Below are 15,607 nucleotides of genomic sequence, written 5' to 3'. Positions count from 1 at the left end.
TTCATTTAGTTTCAGAAACTATTATTTTCTTGAATAAAAGTCTCAATCAGGGTACCCCGAGTCAAGTCCGAAACTCCATACTCCTTCCCCACCAATTCGAGTCCAAGTTCTCCAACCTTGAGTCTAATATCCTACCCCCTGTTATTTCTCTTGCATTGCTTATTACGATTCATAACCTAGTTATGTGACTATTTTATGGGGAATACAACAGAAAGATGAGCTGCAATTACCTAGAGGGTGAATATTTAACAAAATACCCTTGGTTAATATATCAACTACGCAAGCCACTTAATGAAATTGAACTAAAACTTTTCAAAAACAATGAAAAAGCCATTTGATAAGATAAAAGTCGCAATATTTAAAATTCTGCTACAATCTCAAACATGATAAACAAGAAACAGAATAGAGCTTAATAAAAAGACCAATTTTACAAAAATCCAACAAACACAAGATACTAGAAACTATTTGAAGATAGATTTGTAACGCTAAATAAGAAGCAAAAAGGTCATACACCTATGCCTTGTCTTTTTCTGAAAAACCCCTATTAATCCACTCCAATAAATGTGGGAAGTGTGACTCGAACCTAGATGGATACTCCCAAGGTCAAAAACCTTACCAATAGGCCACTAACAACTCAAAGTATCGCACTTTGACACTAGTAGGGAGGATTATAGCACTTGTGACACTAGTAGGGGGGGTCAACAAATAATAGAAAAATATTGTCTTCATAAACTAAAAAACTAAAAAGTATCAGAGGTTTATATATGCGTAGTATATATATAAATATATGATTAGGGGAGCTGCTATTGTGTAAATTAAATGAAAAAGATAGCAATAACATAGACAGACATTAGACACACACTTGATCCGACCTAAACAATGTACTAGCAGTAATTACTGAAGAAGAAAAGTCAAGAGAGACTGAGAGAGTATCACAGAGTATTTATTGAATAAAAAACAACAGTCATAACCCAGTAGGTAGTTTTTTTTTAGGGGGAACATTCAATCAAAATTATATTAATAAAACATCTAGCGAGGAGCTAGGAAAGTACAGAAGTACAATGCCACAATGCTTAGAAATTAAAATTAAACCATTTTAACCAATCAAATCCGCGCTTTGATGATCAATTGTAGAAACCCAGTAGTTAGTACTTAGTAGCTATATTCCAATCTAATCTAATTGATTACTAAAAGTGAATAACTGTAAACCAAAACAATCAAATCTATGAAAACCTGTATCACTTTCCTTGAAAGAAAGGACCATGACATAACATGATTAGAGCTAACCTTATTAGGAGCATTCCTCTTTGCAAGCTGCTTCCTCTTCCACTGAAATAGTTGTGTCGTTAGAGCCGGACTTAGAACTAGAATCCAAGTTAACATGGGGAGATACAAGACTCCGCACATATATAGGGGCAGCCATATATTCAATAGCGTTGACTGAAACACCAGGTAATGGTGTATAAAAAATAGAGTGATCTTCATCGCTCATGAAGCATACGGCATCGCAATTTATCACATAATTATCCGGCGACAAAGCCCAAGATTGTTTTCCACTATTGTCGCTTGTCAATACCCATATCTTGGTGGGTTCTGAGACACATTCATGTTGTATAAGGCATGGAGATTCTTCTACGGCCCCCAGGGTGTAACAAGTAGTTTGGATGTCTTTATTATGGACGCCTGGTGGTGATAGAGTCTTTGTAAATTCCTCTCGAGATAAATTAAAAGAGATGATGACTAGCTCTTGGGTTTCCCAACTCGTCATAAGCCAGTGAAGTGCCCCATCGCATAAGATGCCGGAAATACTATAGTTCATAAGTACATAGTTGATTTCTTCAATAAACTTCCAAAGGAATGTTTTCAGTGAAAGAACATAAAAACGTGTGACTTGTCTTTCCGTCACAAGGCCAACTACAATCTTGTAGTCATTGTTGGATGAATCGTAACCGAACCCCCAAACCAACTCCCACCTTTGGTCACTCTCAGGAAGAGGTTCGGGTGGGGGTCAAGTATTTTCATGGTCTGTTTAGTACATGGATTGATAACTAAAAGTTCAAACTCTTGGGGAGAGACGCATACAAGGCCATTGGCACAACCAATGATAAATAAATAATTATCAATAAGATAACCGAAATCGTAGCCTATCCCAATCATCCTTTTATCATCATTATTATTATTACATTCACGATTATGTTTTAGATGGGAATCAGCAAAATAAGGAGTGGAGATTAAAGAATACCAAGACTTAGAGACGCCCTTGCATCTGATTACTTCGTCCACATCCAATCGTATCAGGATCTGCTCCATCGTATCACAATTAATTGCCGCCATCGGATTCACGGAGAGAAAAAAGAATAGAAACCCACCCAAACCCTAGTCGATCTGTCAGATTGGAAACATATGTCCACGAGGCCTCATAATATATAATGGATTTATTTAGCACCTCAACCATTTATTATACTATAGATTACATACCTATCTATTTAAGGAAAATGCTAAATGAAATCCGCTTTACTTAAAAGATTATCTTGTAAATAGTTTATTTAAGAGTGTTATAAGTTTATTAGGCGGAATTATTTAATTAAATAAATGAAGAATAATAATAATTTAAAAATATTTACATGTTGAAAAAGATTGTTTTATATGGGGTAAAAATCTTAACTTAATCTTAATTTTATATCTATAATAATAGATTAATAGACAACTGATCTAATCTTTTGACTAATAAGTCCTTAACTTTTAAAATTAATTAAATCAACACATGTTTAAATTATTTTACACTTTTTGGTTTCTATCACCAATTTACACGTTAACCTAATTTAAAAATAATAAACACTTTGTTGCATAATGTCTATCTAATAATAAAATATAACTAAAGTTAGAGAGGTTACAACATTTAGATAATTACAAATTAATATTTATATCAATATTTTAATTTATCTTATTAATTGTAATCAAACTAATTGTTATATTGTTGTTGTTAATAATTGTAACCAGACTATAATTAAGATACAAATTTTTGGTATATAAACTAAACCCTACAAAAATAAAAAATAAAAAATCATAACACACTAAATTTTTGAATACCCCACGAACCAACCACGACTTTTATAGTTTTTAACAACCATGACTAACGAAAATTAAATTATTTTTTGCAAGACATCAATTCGTTTTACAATTACCGTATAAGTTTAAATTTCTATGATTAAACATTCAGTATTAACATTTGAATTTATCAATTCCTTTTTAAGTATTTTTTACATTTAACGTATACGTTTTTTTTTTTTTTTGTTTGTTTCATATACTAATTTTTATATTGATATGGGTCTAAAATCTAATACTTGGATTAAGTGTTTTCACTCTTTGTTTCGTTTAATGGTTTCCAGAGTTATTTGAAAAGAATAAGATTAGTTTAGCTACTTACCTAAGTTATTTGACTTATAACCTATAAACCTTAAGCCAAACTCTCCCAAAGTGACAGTAAGATAGGAACAACATCTATTTTCTTCGTCATTGTTGTCCTGACATCCATGAATCACCGCCAAGATCCGGCCCATATATCAACTACCACCTACTCACATTAATTTTAAGGTTCTAAACAAAACCCACCATTTTTCTGTAGCAAAACCAGTCAAAACAAAAAACATGGCAGAAGTCCAACTACCCACATACGACATCGTCATCTTTGGAGCATCAGGTTTCACAGGCAAATACGTTGTCAGAGAAGCCCTTAAATTTCTCAACACCCAAAATTCCCCTCTCAAAACCCTAGCTTTAGCAGGCAGAAACCCATCCAAATTGACCCAAGCCCTCAAATGGGCCAACCCATCTTACCCAACCGAAATCCCACTCATCACTGCAGACACATCTGACCCACTTTCCCTTTTCCGTATGGCATCTCAAGCTAAGCTTGTTCTGAACTGTGTGGGCCCATTTCGTCTTTATGGTGAACCTGTTGTTAATGCTTGTGTTGAAGCAGGTTGTGATTATTTGGATATTTGTGGTGAACCGGAATTTATGGAAAGAATGGAAGCTGGGTATCATGAGAAGAGTGTTGAGAAAGGGAGTTTGGTGGTTTCTGCTTGTGGGTTTGATTCGGTTCCTGCTGAATTTGGGTTTATGTTTAATTCTAGACAGTTTGTTTCCCCTGCTGTTCCGAATCGGGTTGAGGCTTATTTGAGTCTTGAATCGGATAAACGGATTGTGGGCAACTTTGGGACGTTTGAGTCTGCGGTTTTGGGAGTGGCTAATGCTGATAAATTGGCTGCCTTGAGACGGTCTAGACCCAAAAGATCTCGACCTTTGGTAAGACTCTTTTTGGTTCGGTGATTTATACGAAAAAGTATTCAACTTTACTCATTTTTGTTGTAGTATGTATTGGAATTGAAAAATAAGTTATCCTGTATGCATGCAGTTTATAAAATGTGCTATTATATGTATCTATTAAATAATGTGGCAGGCATATATGTTGATACATTGTTAATTTGTCAAATACATATAATAGATTAATAGCAGTATTTGAAACTTTGATATTGCTAATGTTATAAAGTTGGATATAATTCTGTGTAATTTGCCCTGTTTTTTTTTTTTCTTTTCACTTTGTAATATAATGGATGAATATCTGCTGTGCTCATTTTTTCTCAGATACCTGGTCCTGGTCCTGTAAAAGGATCCACTATTGAAAACCAAAAAGAGCTCGGGCTTTGGGCGGTGAAACTACCATCTGCAGATGCTATTGTGGTTAGGAGAACACTGGCAGCCCTTACTGATAACCCTGCTGGTCTGCAGGGTGTCAATGAGGATCCTAAACAGGCAGAGAAACGAGCGGCTTTTTGGGCAACAATTAAACCTGCTCATTTTGGTGTTAAGATTGCCACCAAGAAGCTTGTGGGTGTCCTTGGCTTCATTCTGGTCGGAATATCAATTGGGCTGCTGGGGAGCTTCTCATTTGGGAGGTGGCTTCTGTTGAAATTCCCTTCGGTTTTCAGTTTTGGGGGGTTTAGGAAGACGGGTCCAACTGAGGAGGAAGTGGCTAGTGCCACTTTCAAGATGTGGTTTGTTGGCACTGGCTTTAGTGATGCTAGTCTTGCTACTCGTGGAAATGCGCCTGATACAGAGATCATTACGAGAGTGATGGGACCTGAGATCGGGTATTTGACTACTCCCATCATTTTGATTCAGTGTGCTTTAGTTGTTTTGAAGCATCGCCAAGATCTTCCGAAAGGCGGCGTGTATCCTCCTGGGATCGTTTTTGGCCCAACTGATCTTCAAGAACGACTTCAGGAGAACGGAATTTCATTTGATTTGATTTCAGAAAAATGATACTTTCACAGAAACGGTATGCTCTCTTTTGTCACTTCATCTGTTTCAATTCACTGTTTTCAGTTCAATAATACGAGACAATGATGTTACATGTTATCAATTTTAATAGTAGAACCATTATCTTATGTTGATTCCATTTTCAATGCATACAACTTTTCAGATAATGAGAAACAAGACTTATAAAACGATAAAAAAAAAAAAAAAAAACCAGGTTAAGATTGTTAGAAAAGCTGTTTTAAAACATACTTTTTTGGGGACATTTGATTGTTCTGCAACATTACATTGCTACAATTGTTACGGGATTACATTTAAGAGCAATATGTGCTGAAATTATTTACCCTGTACTAGTGTAAAACTGTTATGGTTTATTTTCATTCAAGGTGGTCATGTGGTCTAAGTGACATAAACATGGCAGCATAATGTTGAAGGCGGGTCGATTTCCTGGACTGGTTCCTTGCTGCTTCCCCCCTTGTCCTTACAATGTAACGCCGCCACGCAAGTTGTATATTAACAGCAGCCCATGTTCTCCAATTTGATGAATAGTACCTTGCCCTTCTCTTCATCTTTTCATTAACAAAGGTGTAACGAAAATGATTTGTGATGTACCTTAAATGGTTTGCATCTAGTGCGAATGCTTCTGTTGCCTTGGCACAAGTGAATGTCGCTGTTGCAGCCGGATAACGGTTTATAAATGGAACCCGAAGGCACCATGAGAGAAGCTCATCACCGAAAAAACTCCCTGGTTCCAGTGTGCTTGTTGCAACCATGCCACAGCTTAGACATTGGGTTCTCTTCACCCGCCCATGAACTATAAACACCATTCTCTGTACAGGATCTCCTTCTCTAATAATCTGTTCACCATAAAGCAAATGTTAGTTTTTTTGGTCCAAATTTCAATACACTTTCTAGTATTACTGTTTTGTGTTAGATTCATACCTTTTCGCCCTTTGAGTAGATAGAATATGTCACACGGTCACAAATGTTGTCAAGAATAACGTCATCCAAGAAGCTGAAGAATGGTGCCTGAAAATTTTCAAATTAGTGTAAGTGGTCACTTAAAAAGGACATATTGTCAACACCAAATGCATGTGCCATCAACATTCTAACAAAGGTTGACCCTTTTAGCATAGTGAAATGTGGACCTGTATTAACTGATACTTTCTTTGTGCTGTTGACACTTGACAGTACCTTTTTTATTAGGTCCAAGCAAAGATAACGTTTGATATCTCGTCTTAGTCCTTCAGGCAGATCTTTGACCATTTCCATATCGTCATGACCTCCCATAACGTTCCATCTCTGGTTCTCAAAATGGCGAACTCTTCTTCTCAAATCAGAAGGCAATTGTCGGCGTCTCATCCACCATTCCATGTCCCTAAATTTCACCTGATTTTTTGTAGCCTTTCCAGTGAGTGCATACAAGAATACCTGGTTCCATTCATGAAAAAGGTTCAACCGTACTTGCCAAACAATCTATCTACATGTACGACTAATCAGTTGAAACATCTTTTAAAACACACAAAAAAAAGAACACCTGAATGTTGCCAATTAGTGAGGTGAAGAGTATTAGTCCAATGATCACCATATAAATCGACAAAATCACCTCCAAGACATCACTTGTAGGCTCAAGAATGTTTCCCATGGTGCTGCAAGTTAAGCAAGAAGACCAATGGCTCAAGAACGTAATTAGAGATCGTGCTTACATGTTTTTAAACATTATTTGGCAGGTCGTTAATATTATAAGTAGTACTTGTAATGGTAGTTTAGGAAGTTTTCTTGCCTAAAAGATGTGAGACCCCAAAGAAAGCTGTAGAAGATCTTGGTTGCAAGAGAATCGCATGAAATAACCGGAAGAGCAAACTGATAGATCCCAAAAGGGAAATCTCCGTCTTCATCCAAGCACATCGAGTTTCTAGAGTTTGCTTTATTTGAGCACGATAGAAAGGGACTGCTGTATTTCTTGCTAGCATCACATTGTTTTGTTAGACAACCAACCACACGTTGTATGGCTAGTGCAAACCAATATCCTCCTGATGCCTAATCTCGAAAAGTAATTAGTTGAACTAATTATGTTATGCGATGCAATTTGTATTATACAAAGAGAAAGCACATAAACATACATGTGAAGCAAGGAAGTAAGCCATATAACTGAGGCCTAAACGCCACCAAACCGAACCAAATATGTAACCAGTAACAAGCTGCATACGATGCATTAAGAAATAGCAGTGATAAACTTTTGGTATATATTGCAACATGAATATAAGCTGTACTAGTATCATTATCATAGATGTTTTTTCTTCGCTTAGTAATCTTGGTGCCATCCATAAATAGAACACCTGTAACAAAGATATGTCAAAAACTACATATTTGGTCACATAACGATAAAAACGAGCCAAGTAAACAAAATATTTGGGCTATGATTTTTTATTAATCATTCGTTTGAGCTTGAATTACATTACACAATTCTGTTCAAGCTTGAACTAGAGCTCAATGCTTATTTATGTTATTCAATAATAAACTTGTTAAATTTCTAGCTCAATTTAGTTGTTTACAAAATCGAACTTTATAAACTCATCTAAAACTATCCGTCCCATTTTAAATGTCGTAATTTGACTTTTCAAGTCTTTTTCCTTTTTAAATTTTGACCGTAAATATCTTTGGTTGTGTTATATATTAGTTGATGAAATTTATATCAATGAAAAATATGTTTAAAACTCAATCCATCTATATATATTATATCAAGTATTGTGTACAAAGAAAAATATTTACGGTCAAAGCTAAAGACAAAAGATTTGACAAGTCAAATTTGAACAATTAAAATGAGACGCAAGGAGTATTAGATAATTAACCTTACTATAGAACTCTTGAGCTCAAAAAACTCATTTTAGCTAAAACTTGTTGGGCTCGATTGACTTGGTAATTAAGCTCTGCTAATTAAGTCGTTAATTTGACTCAAAATAATTTATGAGTTATCAAATGACCATTTAAGCTCTCGACTCGTGGAACTAATCGAAAGAATATACAAATTAAGTAAAGTAATGTGAAACATGAAAAGAACCTGTGGGATGGGTAACAGGACAAATGCATCCAACCAAAATCCCCTGAATGACCGGAGATAGTGAAAAGCGATATCACGTGCATCCCACACGAGGCGTCCACATCCAACCACCAAGGATTCTTTAGACACGTAAGCCAAACGGAACTGAAGCCACACGTGGCACAAATGCATGGCATCTACACAAGTACGTACAACACTCACCGCCCACACCACCTTTCCATCAATGTATATACACGGCCCACCACCACCACTCCCGTCGCCATTCACCGCGAGCGCGAAAAAAAAGAACGGATCAACGGCCAACGCCAAGATCCGTGCCAAAAGAACCGCCCGGCTCCACCGTCGCACTCTGTCGCTACGTGGGTCTAGAACTTTGGGTATGTGTCCGTAGGCGGCGGCCTGCTTTGACGAGGATGAGGACTTTCGGGTTTTGTTGTTTGTGGTATGACTAGCACGTGACTTGATTGGGACTAATGATGACCCGGCTAGAGCCTCCCATGATGGTTGTTCGGTCGGGTCGCAGCTTGTAGAGTGGAAATTCGGAACCCCGAATTGATTACAAACAAAACACTGATGCGTTTCTTCGACTTCAGCTGACTGGTGACTTCTGTCTTGTCGAAATCCGCCATTCATCAATCTGATTATTATTATTATTATTAATAATAAAGTAAGTAAGTAATGCATGCATGTTTTAGTGATAATTTGTAAATACGAGTAACTAATCTAATTAACTAATTGGTTTTAAATATATATAATTGCTTAAAAATTACTCCGATCGGCCGTATTTATCTAGTAGTACTAATTAACAAGAAATATAATTATCATGCTAGCAAAATGTTGAATAAAATCTGACGAAATTAGTAATTAACAGCCGGAGACTAACCTTGAGATCATCATGGCGGAAACGATCGATGACGTTAAATTAAAGGATGGATCGGATGATTGTAACAAACGGCGGAGTCAGAATAATGAGGGGTGGTGCATGGCTAGCTAGGATGGAGTAATTATATGGCAACGTGGAGTCAAAGAGGTTTGTATTATTCTCCACGTGTGAAGTGTGTTTCTGATGCAATATAATATTTTTCTGATTTCTGAAATGTATGTTTAGTAATTGGACCGACAGATTTTTCTATTTTTGATTAAGGTTTTTCTAATTTTTTGTTTTGATTGTTCGGAAATTAAGACAAGTATTTGAGTCCAGTCCTCTATACAAGGCTTATTATGGATTTTTATGTAGCTGTTTTCCAACTTTTTCTATGCATTCTCAAATACTAGTAGTTGATATTGTATATATAAGATGTTTTAGTACGACATCAAGATGAATAGATGATTTGTTGTACAGTTAAAAGTAACTTTCACGTGCTGTGTTCATATGTATGTTTTTGTATTGTACAGTAGTATTTAGCACGAGACAAAACCTATATCTAGTCTATCTACTTTTTCTTTTCTTTTCTTTTTTTTTAATCTAACTAACAATATTCCGAAAATGAAGTTAATTTATCTAAAAAAGCATATAATTAACACAATATGGGTTGGAAGTTAATTAAATATGATTATAACTATTTTGAACACTCATGTATGTTGTCTCCAACTTAACATATTTAACATCAATATTCTCATGTAATATTATAAATAATTATTTACCTTAAAATTAACAAAACTATATTGAATATCTATACTATATTATAAAAAATAATATCACTTTATTTTTGAAAGTATTAAAAAAATATGTAATATTTTCACTTATCGATCACCTTTTAAAATACATTCACATACATTATCTCCTTAACGTTAATGATGAATTACATTATGATCAACCCTTTATCTTTTAAAGTATCTTCATCCTTGACATCAATTATCTACGTCAGTCAACGTCTCATCTACCATCAACAATCACCCAGAATACCACATCGTCGTCGCCACAACCACCGCCGCATTATGCCTAAAATGCTAGTATAATATAATATAAATGGGAAATGATTAACCCTTCTAACCAAATAACCTAATAATCCCTCTAACCATGAGATGATGAAATGTGAAAAAATCAGAGGGCAAGTTTAGGAAAGAGAATTAGTGGATACCACATGTCACCTTCTTAATATTTTAAGATAAATTTAAGGTTATTTGATTAGAATAATTTATCAAAATTTCCTAAATAATTATACACACATAAAGAATCACGGCCCATTTTTCCGATATGTTTTAATATCTCCACCAAGATTTTGAATGAGGATATTAACAAACATATTGAAAGCCCAATGGTGATATTTTGAAGGCTCAATAGGTCTAATCAACATTTTGGGTGAAAGATTTCGCTATTATAGATAGCCTAAACAAAAAACTTTTAAATCGTATCCAACATTATTATTATTATTATTATTATTATTATTATTATTATTATTATTATTACTATTATTATTATTATTATATTATATAAAAGTATCATTCTGTAATCCTGCTCAGATTTAGAGCCACATTATAGTGAAAGGCATCCAATAATGTCACTTCATTATTTTTGAGTTTTTCTGGAACAACAATATTATATAAAGTAACTAAATGAATAGTATTAGGTCGCGTTTGATTCACAGATTTTGATAGAATTTGATCAAATTGGAATTGAATTTCATTTTTTAGTGTGTTTGGTTGCTCAATGATGAAGAAATATCATTCCGTTAAAATGTCAACATTCCTTTATTTGATGGAATCTCCATTCCATGGGGATGAGGGAAGGAATCTTATTCCGTCTCTCACTTAAATCTTAAAAAAATAAAAAAACATTCCGTCAAATTTCATTCCATCAGATTCAAATTCCTTCAACAAATTCTGTTTATTCTAAAAATGCGCCTTTATAGTTTGAATGAATTTCATAAGTTATATTTGTATTACATAAATTACATGGATTCACTTCATATATAGTCTACATTTGGCTTCATATTTTTATTTCAAAATTGAATGGTCAATAAGTTTGATCCCTTAACTAAATACCTACTTCTTAACATAAATTTAAACAATTTAGGATTGTCGTTACGAGTTTTACCAATATTAACCCCAATTCTAAATCTGATCCAATTCGATTCATCTCCCAAAATGCCCTATCTCGATTACCCGGTAGATCCGACCGATTTTTAGAACCATGTTTACAAATCAATTTCGCAAACTATAATATGTGTGATGTTTTAATTCTGATATAAATATAATAAAATAATAACTATTTCCCTTCTCCACATTCCTGAACGTCGGCTGAAGAGGACTCCCTATCAATACAACTTTTGTATCAATTGTAAGCCCTAATTAATTAATTATTTCCTCTAAAAATTATATGTAACAACTCTTATCTATTATGCTTTTGATATGATTATTTTCTGTAGTTGTTGTCGTGGCTGTATTTGTTCCATGTGAAAGATGTTCTGTGGGTCTGTTCCCTTTTCTTACATTACAAGAACAATCAAACAATCAGAATTGATTGTTTTTCATTTGGACATTTTGGATGACCTCCTGCAAATTGGATTCCATGTCTTTATGCTGCTTTTTTTAAGATTTGTATAATTATTTTGCATTTTGAGACCTACTTGACTATGTGCTTTCTATTATATCAATTTCACTAGAGCAATGAAATTGAAGTAATTTTGGAACCTGATCGTATAACGGATAGTCGGATATGATATGCTTGTGCTGTAGATTATCTTGAACTGTAGCTGTTTGGGATTGCTTTTTTAAAAGCATTTGTCTGCTTGAAGAAATAAGCAGCCTGCTTATATAAAGTGATTTTTTCTACCATAATAAGTAGTGTAGTTTAGGAGCTTTTGAAAGAGTGTTTTTCATTGCTTCTCGATCTAAAAAGTAAAAAGAACAAGCAATAAGTGGGAAAAATAAACAGGGTTGTCTAGTGTTTTCTAGATGCTACGGGAACCACATAATCAAGCATCGGAAGTTGGAACCAATATAATACGTGTCGGCTATATTTGTCACTAGATCCATAGATTTTACTGAAGTTCTAATGCCTTACTTCATGCCTTGTGTAATTATTGATTTCATGTTATGTGTGGAAGTGGAACTTAGGCTATGTAAATGGGCCAGAAGCCGTTTTATTTACACCGTGAAATACTTGTCACTTGTCAGGCATTTCCTTTGCATTTTCTTTTGATATTGAAACAACGGTTAACTTATACTAGAATGGTTAAGCCGGTTATATGTTTTTCTAAGCATAATCATCTGCATGTAGGTAGGTGGTAGCAATGCTTGACATTTGTGTTCCTGTGTAGGTACCAACTGATCTTCTTATTGGAGTGTAATTAGTTAATCATTCATACCATATGTGGAAGTTTGCATCCAAATGTCTTGCTGGCACTAGTGGCATTAAATTTAGAAATGGCTTCAGAAAACTAACAGGTGTTCAAGAATTGTCAGACGATGAAGCTTCTTCCACAATGAGTAAAGATGATGGCTTGGAATGCCCTATATGCTGTGAATCCTTCAACATAGTCGAAAACATACCTTATGTTTTATGGTGCGGTCATTCACTTTGTAAAAACTGTGTCTTGGCTCTTCACTGGGCCATTGTAAAGATCCATCCTTTACCAGTCCAACTACCCCTTCTAATATCTTGTCCCTGGTGCAACCTTTTATCTCCTCGACTTGTATATAGAGGAAACCTCAAGTTTCCACGCAAGAATTATTTTCTTCTTTGGATGGTTGAGAAAATTAGCAGTGATAAGCTCAAGTCTCAGTCTGATTCTTTTGGTGACTGTGGATCATCTAAGTCTGAACTAAGTCCTGATGATAATCAAAGTGCTCGATCACCTGGGCCTGCCACCATTCATAGTCGTCTGGAAAGGGTACAAGGTTATCTACGGAAGTCCCTGTTATATGCTGTCGAATTAACAGCTAAGTTCCCGTTGGTCCTAATCTTTCTCATGATAGTGTTGTATGCAATTCCTGCTAGTGCTGCAATATTGTTTTTGTACATGCTGCTTACTGTTCTATTTGCTCTCCCATCCTTTTTAATTCTGTATTTTTCTTATCCTAGTTTGGATTGGCTGGTTAGAGAGATCACTGCCTAGGGTTCAGTTAATGGGATGGTTTGGTCTTTATTAGTTGGACGTGTGTGATTACATTTGATACAAATCGTTCTTGTATAATCTACTTTGTGTATTTATTTAGCTGCTAGTCTAGTAGGTTCGGGCTGTCTTTTGTTGCTCATGGGGTCATATTGTATGAGATTGGTACCGCAAAGTTATTCTATTTCTTTGTGTGAACCTTTACCATCTTAATGCGACTTGTAAATTAGGTAGAATCCAAAGATATGAATGGTGATGTTCTTTTGATAATATGGCAATGGCCCCCAGGATGGATGAGTGGGAATTCTTGCTCATTCTACGTTTCTATATGTCACACTATACATATATTTGCCAAATATTTATTAAAGTAAAGTTTCAAACAAAATTGGTAGAATTTTGAGTATATGTTAATCATTCTTGCGCTTTTGAAGTTAAATTATTAAAGGTATTTCAGACATTTCAAAACTTCAAAAATTGAAGCATCAAACAGAAGTTGTAGAATCGTAACAACAGTTTACATTGTTATAATCAGTTATACTTATGATTAAAATTTTTTAGCTGAAATATGTTTGTAACTACGTATACATATATTCGTTCTTACTAGCTCTCTTCGTTAGCTATGACAGTTGGTAGTTTCTAAACGATAACTCTTCTCAGCTTATGTATCTCTTATGAAAATTGTGAGCAAAACTGACTTAACAATTGTCTTGACTTTGATGCTTCTGCTAGCATTGTCAAATTGTAATGCTCTACATGTATTTGATCGTTCATCAAGTATTTCTTGTCGTTTATGTACACAGATGAAGTTCTTGAAGGTGATGCTTGAAAAGGAAATACACCAAGAAGAGTAACAGTATAGGGTCTCAATATGACAAGATTTCCATTAAAGGCTTCAAGATTCAAGTTTCAATAGTATGGGAGTTGACTCAATTCTCGTTGAGCTGATATCTACCAGTCTACCTTGCCTAGTTTTCTTCACGGATCAAGTTGGGTTTAAATTCACAAGTCCATTGTCACTTTTAAGTTTATAAAATGGTGCAACGAGGCTATAAAACTTCTTTTACACTTTGCGGCACCTAATATAGGTGATGTTAATTAACATATGTTATGAAAGGTTGTATAACTTGCTAATTAGTACTCGATTATTAGTCCTTGAAACAAGTAACCAGCATTGGCAAACGACGCTCGAAGGGAGCACCAATGGGAATTTTGTGCATGATATGTTCATATAAAACCATAAAACTCTTCATGTGACAATAGAAGTATGTTTAGAAACACCAACACAATTGTTTTATAATTCAAACCGGTTTTGAATCGAGTCAACACCGAGTTTCAACCAAGTTGGCCGATTTTTGTAGTTTTGACAAACTTTGACCAAACTGTGGACCTTGTAGTGCCAGATGAAACTTAACTTGCATCAGTCATTCATCTTGTAGCAAGTACCGGGTGATTATTCGGTATTTTGGCATTATACTTGTATAACATTGATAAGCGTTAACCGAACTCAATACTCAAATAAAATTTGTAAAAGATTAACATAATATCTACACAAAAGAAAGGTTTTTGTTTCTTTCTATGATGTCATAATCAGTTATGGAACTATATGGTTAATAGTGATTGTGACGATCTTACGATGTCTATAAAAATTTATATTTCTAATACTATTTTTATGTGTCAGTATGGTTAAAAGCTAATTGGCCACTAGTCAAAATATACACTTAGAATTTTATACACTCCCATCAGTTCAATTTAAAGTTACTGTACTGAATTATTTTATCTACTTGTTAACATTTTGTAAACCCAAAGCTAAGATCCCGGCTTGGTGGTTACCTGTATTAGTTTGAACGACAACACAATTTATTGATATGTTAGGTTTCAAATATTGAAACCGTTATAAAGAATGTAAAATCTTTATTGATAACTAGCATGGTACTCGCATAATGCAGCGAAAATGATGGTTTGGTGATAACAGCATCGAGTGATATAGGTTGATGTCAAGGAAATAATGGAGATACTTGATAGAATAAATTAGTAAGATAAATGCGTAAGGTATAAATTAATTTATTAAGAACAAATTTGATAATTTTTTATAACTCTATTTTAAAAAAAGTTTCAAATCGGATTATTTTCTAAACTAATTTTTTTGTTATAAATATTTTTGAAAATGGAA

At 34.5% G+C, this 15,607-nt stretch overlaps 4 protein-coding genes across 6 annotated transcripts; 2 read left to right on the top strand and 2 right to left on the bottom strand.

Moving 5' to 3' along the window:
- Positions 1-1,291: 1,291 nt before the first annotated feature.
- On the bottom strand, positions 1,292-2,334 carry LOC122604733. Its single transcript, XM_043777602.1, has 2 exons — positions 1,919-2,334; positions 1,292-1,808 (listed from the first exon to the last, which is right to left on the bottom strand). Exons 1-2 carry the CDS (start codon positions 2,332-2,334, stop codon positions 1,292-1,294), a joined length of 933 nt encoding a protein of 310 aa, XP_043633537.1.
- Positions 2,335-3,471: 1,137 nt separating this feature from the next.
- Positions 3,472-6,252, top strand: LOC122603370 (probable mitochondrial saccharopine dehydrogenase-like oxidoreductase At5g39410). Of its 3 annotated transcripts, none has more exons than XM_043776049.1 (3): positions 3,472-4,308; positions 4,648-5,341; positions 5,741-6,252. In XM_043776049.1, exons 1-2 carry the CDS (start codon positions 3,649-3,651, stop codon positions 5,323-5,325), a joined length of 1,338 nt encoding a protein of 445 aa, XP_043631984.1. In that variant the 5' UTR covers positions 3,472-3,648; the 3' UTR covers positions 5,326-5,341; positions 5,741-6,252. The 3 variants fall into 3 exon arrangements, with proteins under 3 accessions (XP_043631984.1, XP_043631983.1, XP_043631982.1); XM_043776048.1 differs by having other exon boundaries at positions 5,706-6,252; XM_043776047.1 differs by lacking the exon at positions 5,741-6,252 and having other exon boundaries at positions 4,648-5,450.
- On the bottom strand, positions 5,526-9,013 carry LOC122604732 (cyclic nucleotide-gated ion channel 2-like). Its single transcript, XM_043777601.1, has 7 exons — positions 8,381-9,013; positions 7,443-7,658; positions 7,103-7,359; positions 6,857-6,968; positions 6,514-6,750; positions 6,262-6,348; positions 5,526-6,176 (listed from the first exon to the last, which is right to left on the bottom strand). Exons 1-7 carry the CDS (start codon positions 9,011-9,013, stop codon positions 5,697-5,699), a joined length of 2,022 nt encoding a protein of 673 aa, XP_043633536.1. The 3' UTR covers positions 5,526-5,696.
- Positions 9,014-11,340: 2,327 nt separating this feature from the next.
- LOC122603658 lies at positions 11,341-14,714 on the top strand. Its single transcript, XM_043776425.1, has 2 exons — positions 11,341-11,660; positions 12,643-14,714. The coding sequence occupies exon 2, from the start codon at positions 12,694-12,696 to the stop codon at positions 13,438-13,440; it is 747 nt and encodes a 248-aa protein (XP_043632360.1). The 5' UTR covers positions 11,341-11,660; positions 12,643-12,693; the 3' UTR covers positions 13,441-14,714.
- Positions 14,715-15,607: the final 893 nt, after the last annotated feature.

This window comes from Erigeron canadensis, chromosome 6 (genome assembly GCF_010389155.1).
Source record: "Erigeron canadensis isolate Cc75 chromosome 6, C_canadensis_v1, whole genome shotgun sequence".
In the NCBI taxonomy this organism is placed as follows: Eukaryota; Viridiplantae; Streptophyta; class Magnoliopsida; order Asterales; family Asteraceae; genus Erigeron; species Erigeron canadensis.
The sequence above is the reverse complement of the archived record's forward strand: the minus strand, read 5'-3'. Positions and strand labels throughout refer to the sequence as shown.

Coding starts and splice junctions, on each gene's coding strand:
- LOC122604732 (XM_043777601.1), bottom strand. CDS start 9,013: ATGAATGGCGGATTTCGACAAGACAGAAGTCACCAGTCAGCTGAAGTC. Junction 7,659..8,380: donor TCCTGTTACCCATCCCACAG/GTTCTTTTCATG, acceptor TCTTTGTTACAG/GTGTTCTATTTATGGATGGC. Junction 6,349..6,513: donor GCTTGGACCTAATAAAAAAG/GTACTGTCAAGT, acceptor GAAAATTTTCAG/GCACCATTCTTCAGCTTCTT.
- LOC122603658 (XM_043776425.1), top strand. CDS start 12,694: ATGTGGAAGTTTGCATCCAAATGTCTTGCTGGCACTAGTGGCATTAAA.
- LOC122604733 (XM_043777602.1), bottom strand. CDS start 2,334: ATGGCGGCAATTAATTGTGATACGATGGAGCAGATCCTGATACGATTG. Junction 1,809..1,918: donor CCAACAATGACTACAAGATT/GTAGTTGGCCTT, acceptor TATGAACTATAG/TATTTCCGGCATCTTATGCG.
- LOC122603370 (XM_043776049.1), top strand. CDS start 3,649: ATGGCAGAAGTCCAACTACCCACATACGACATCGTCATCTTTGGAGCA. Junction 4,309..4,647: donor CCAAAAGATCTCGACCTTTG/GTAAGACTCTTT, acceptor ATTTTTTCTCAG/ATACCTGGTCCTGGTCCTGT.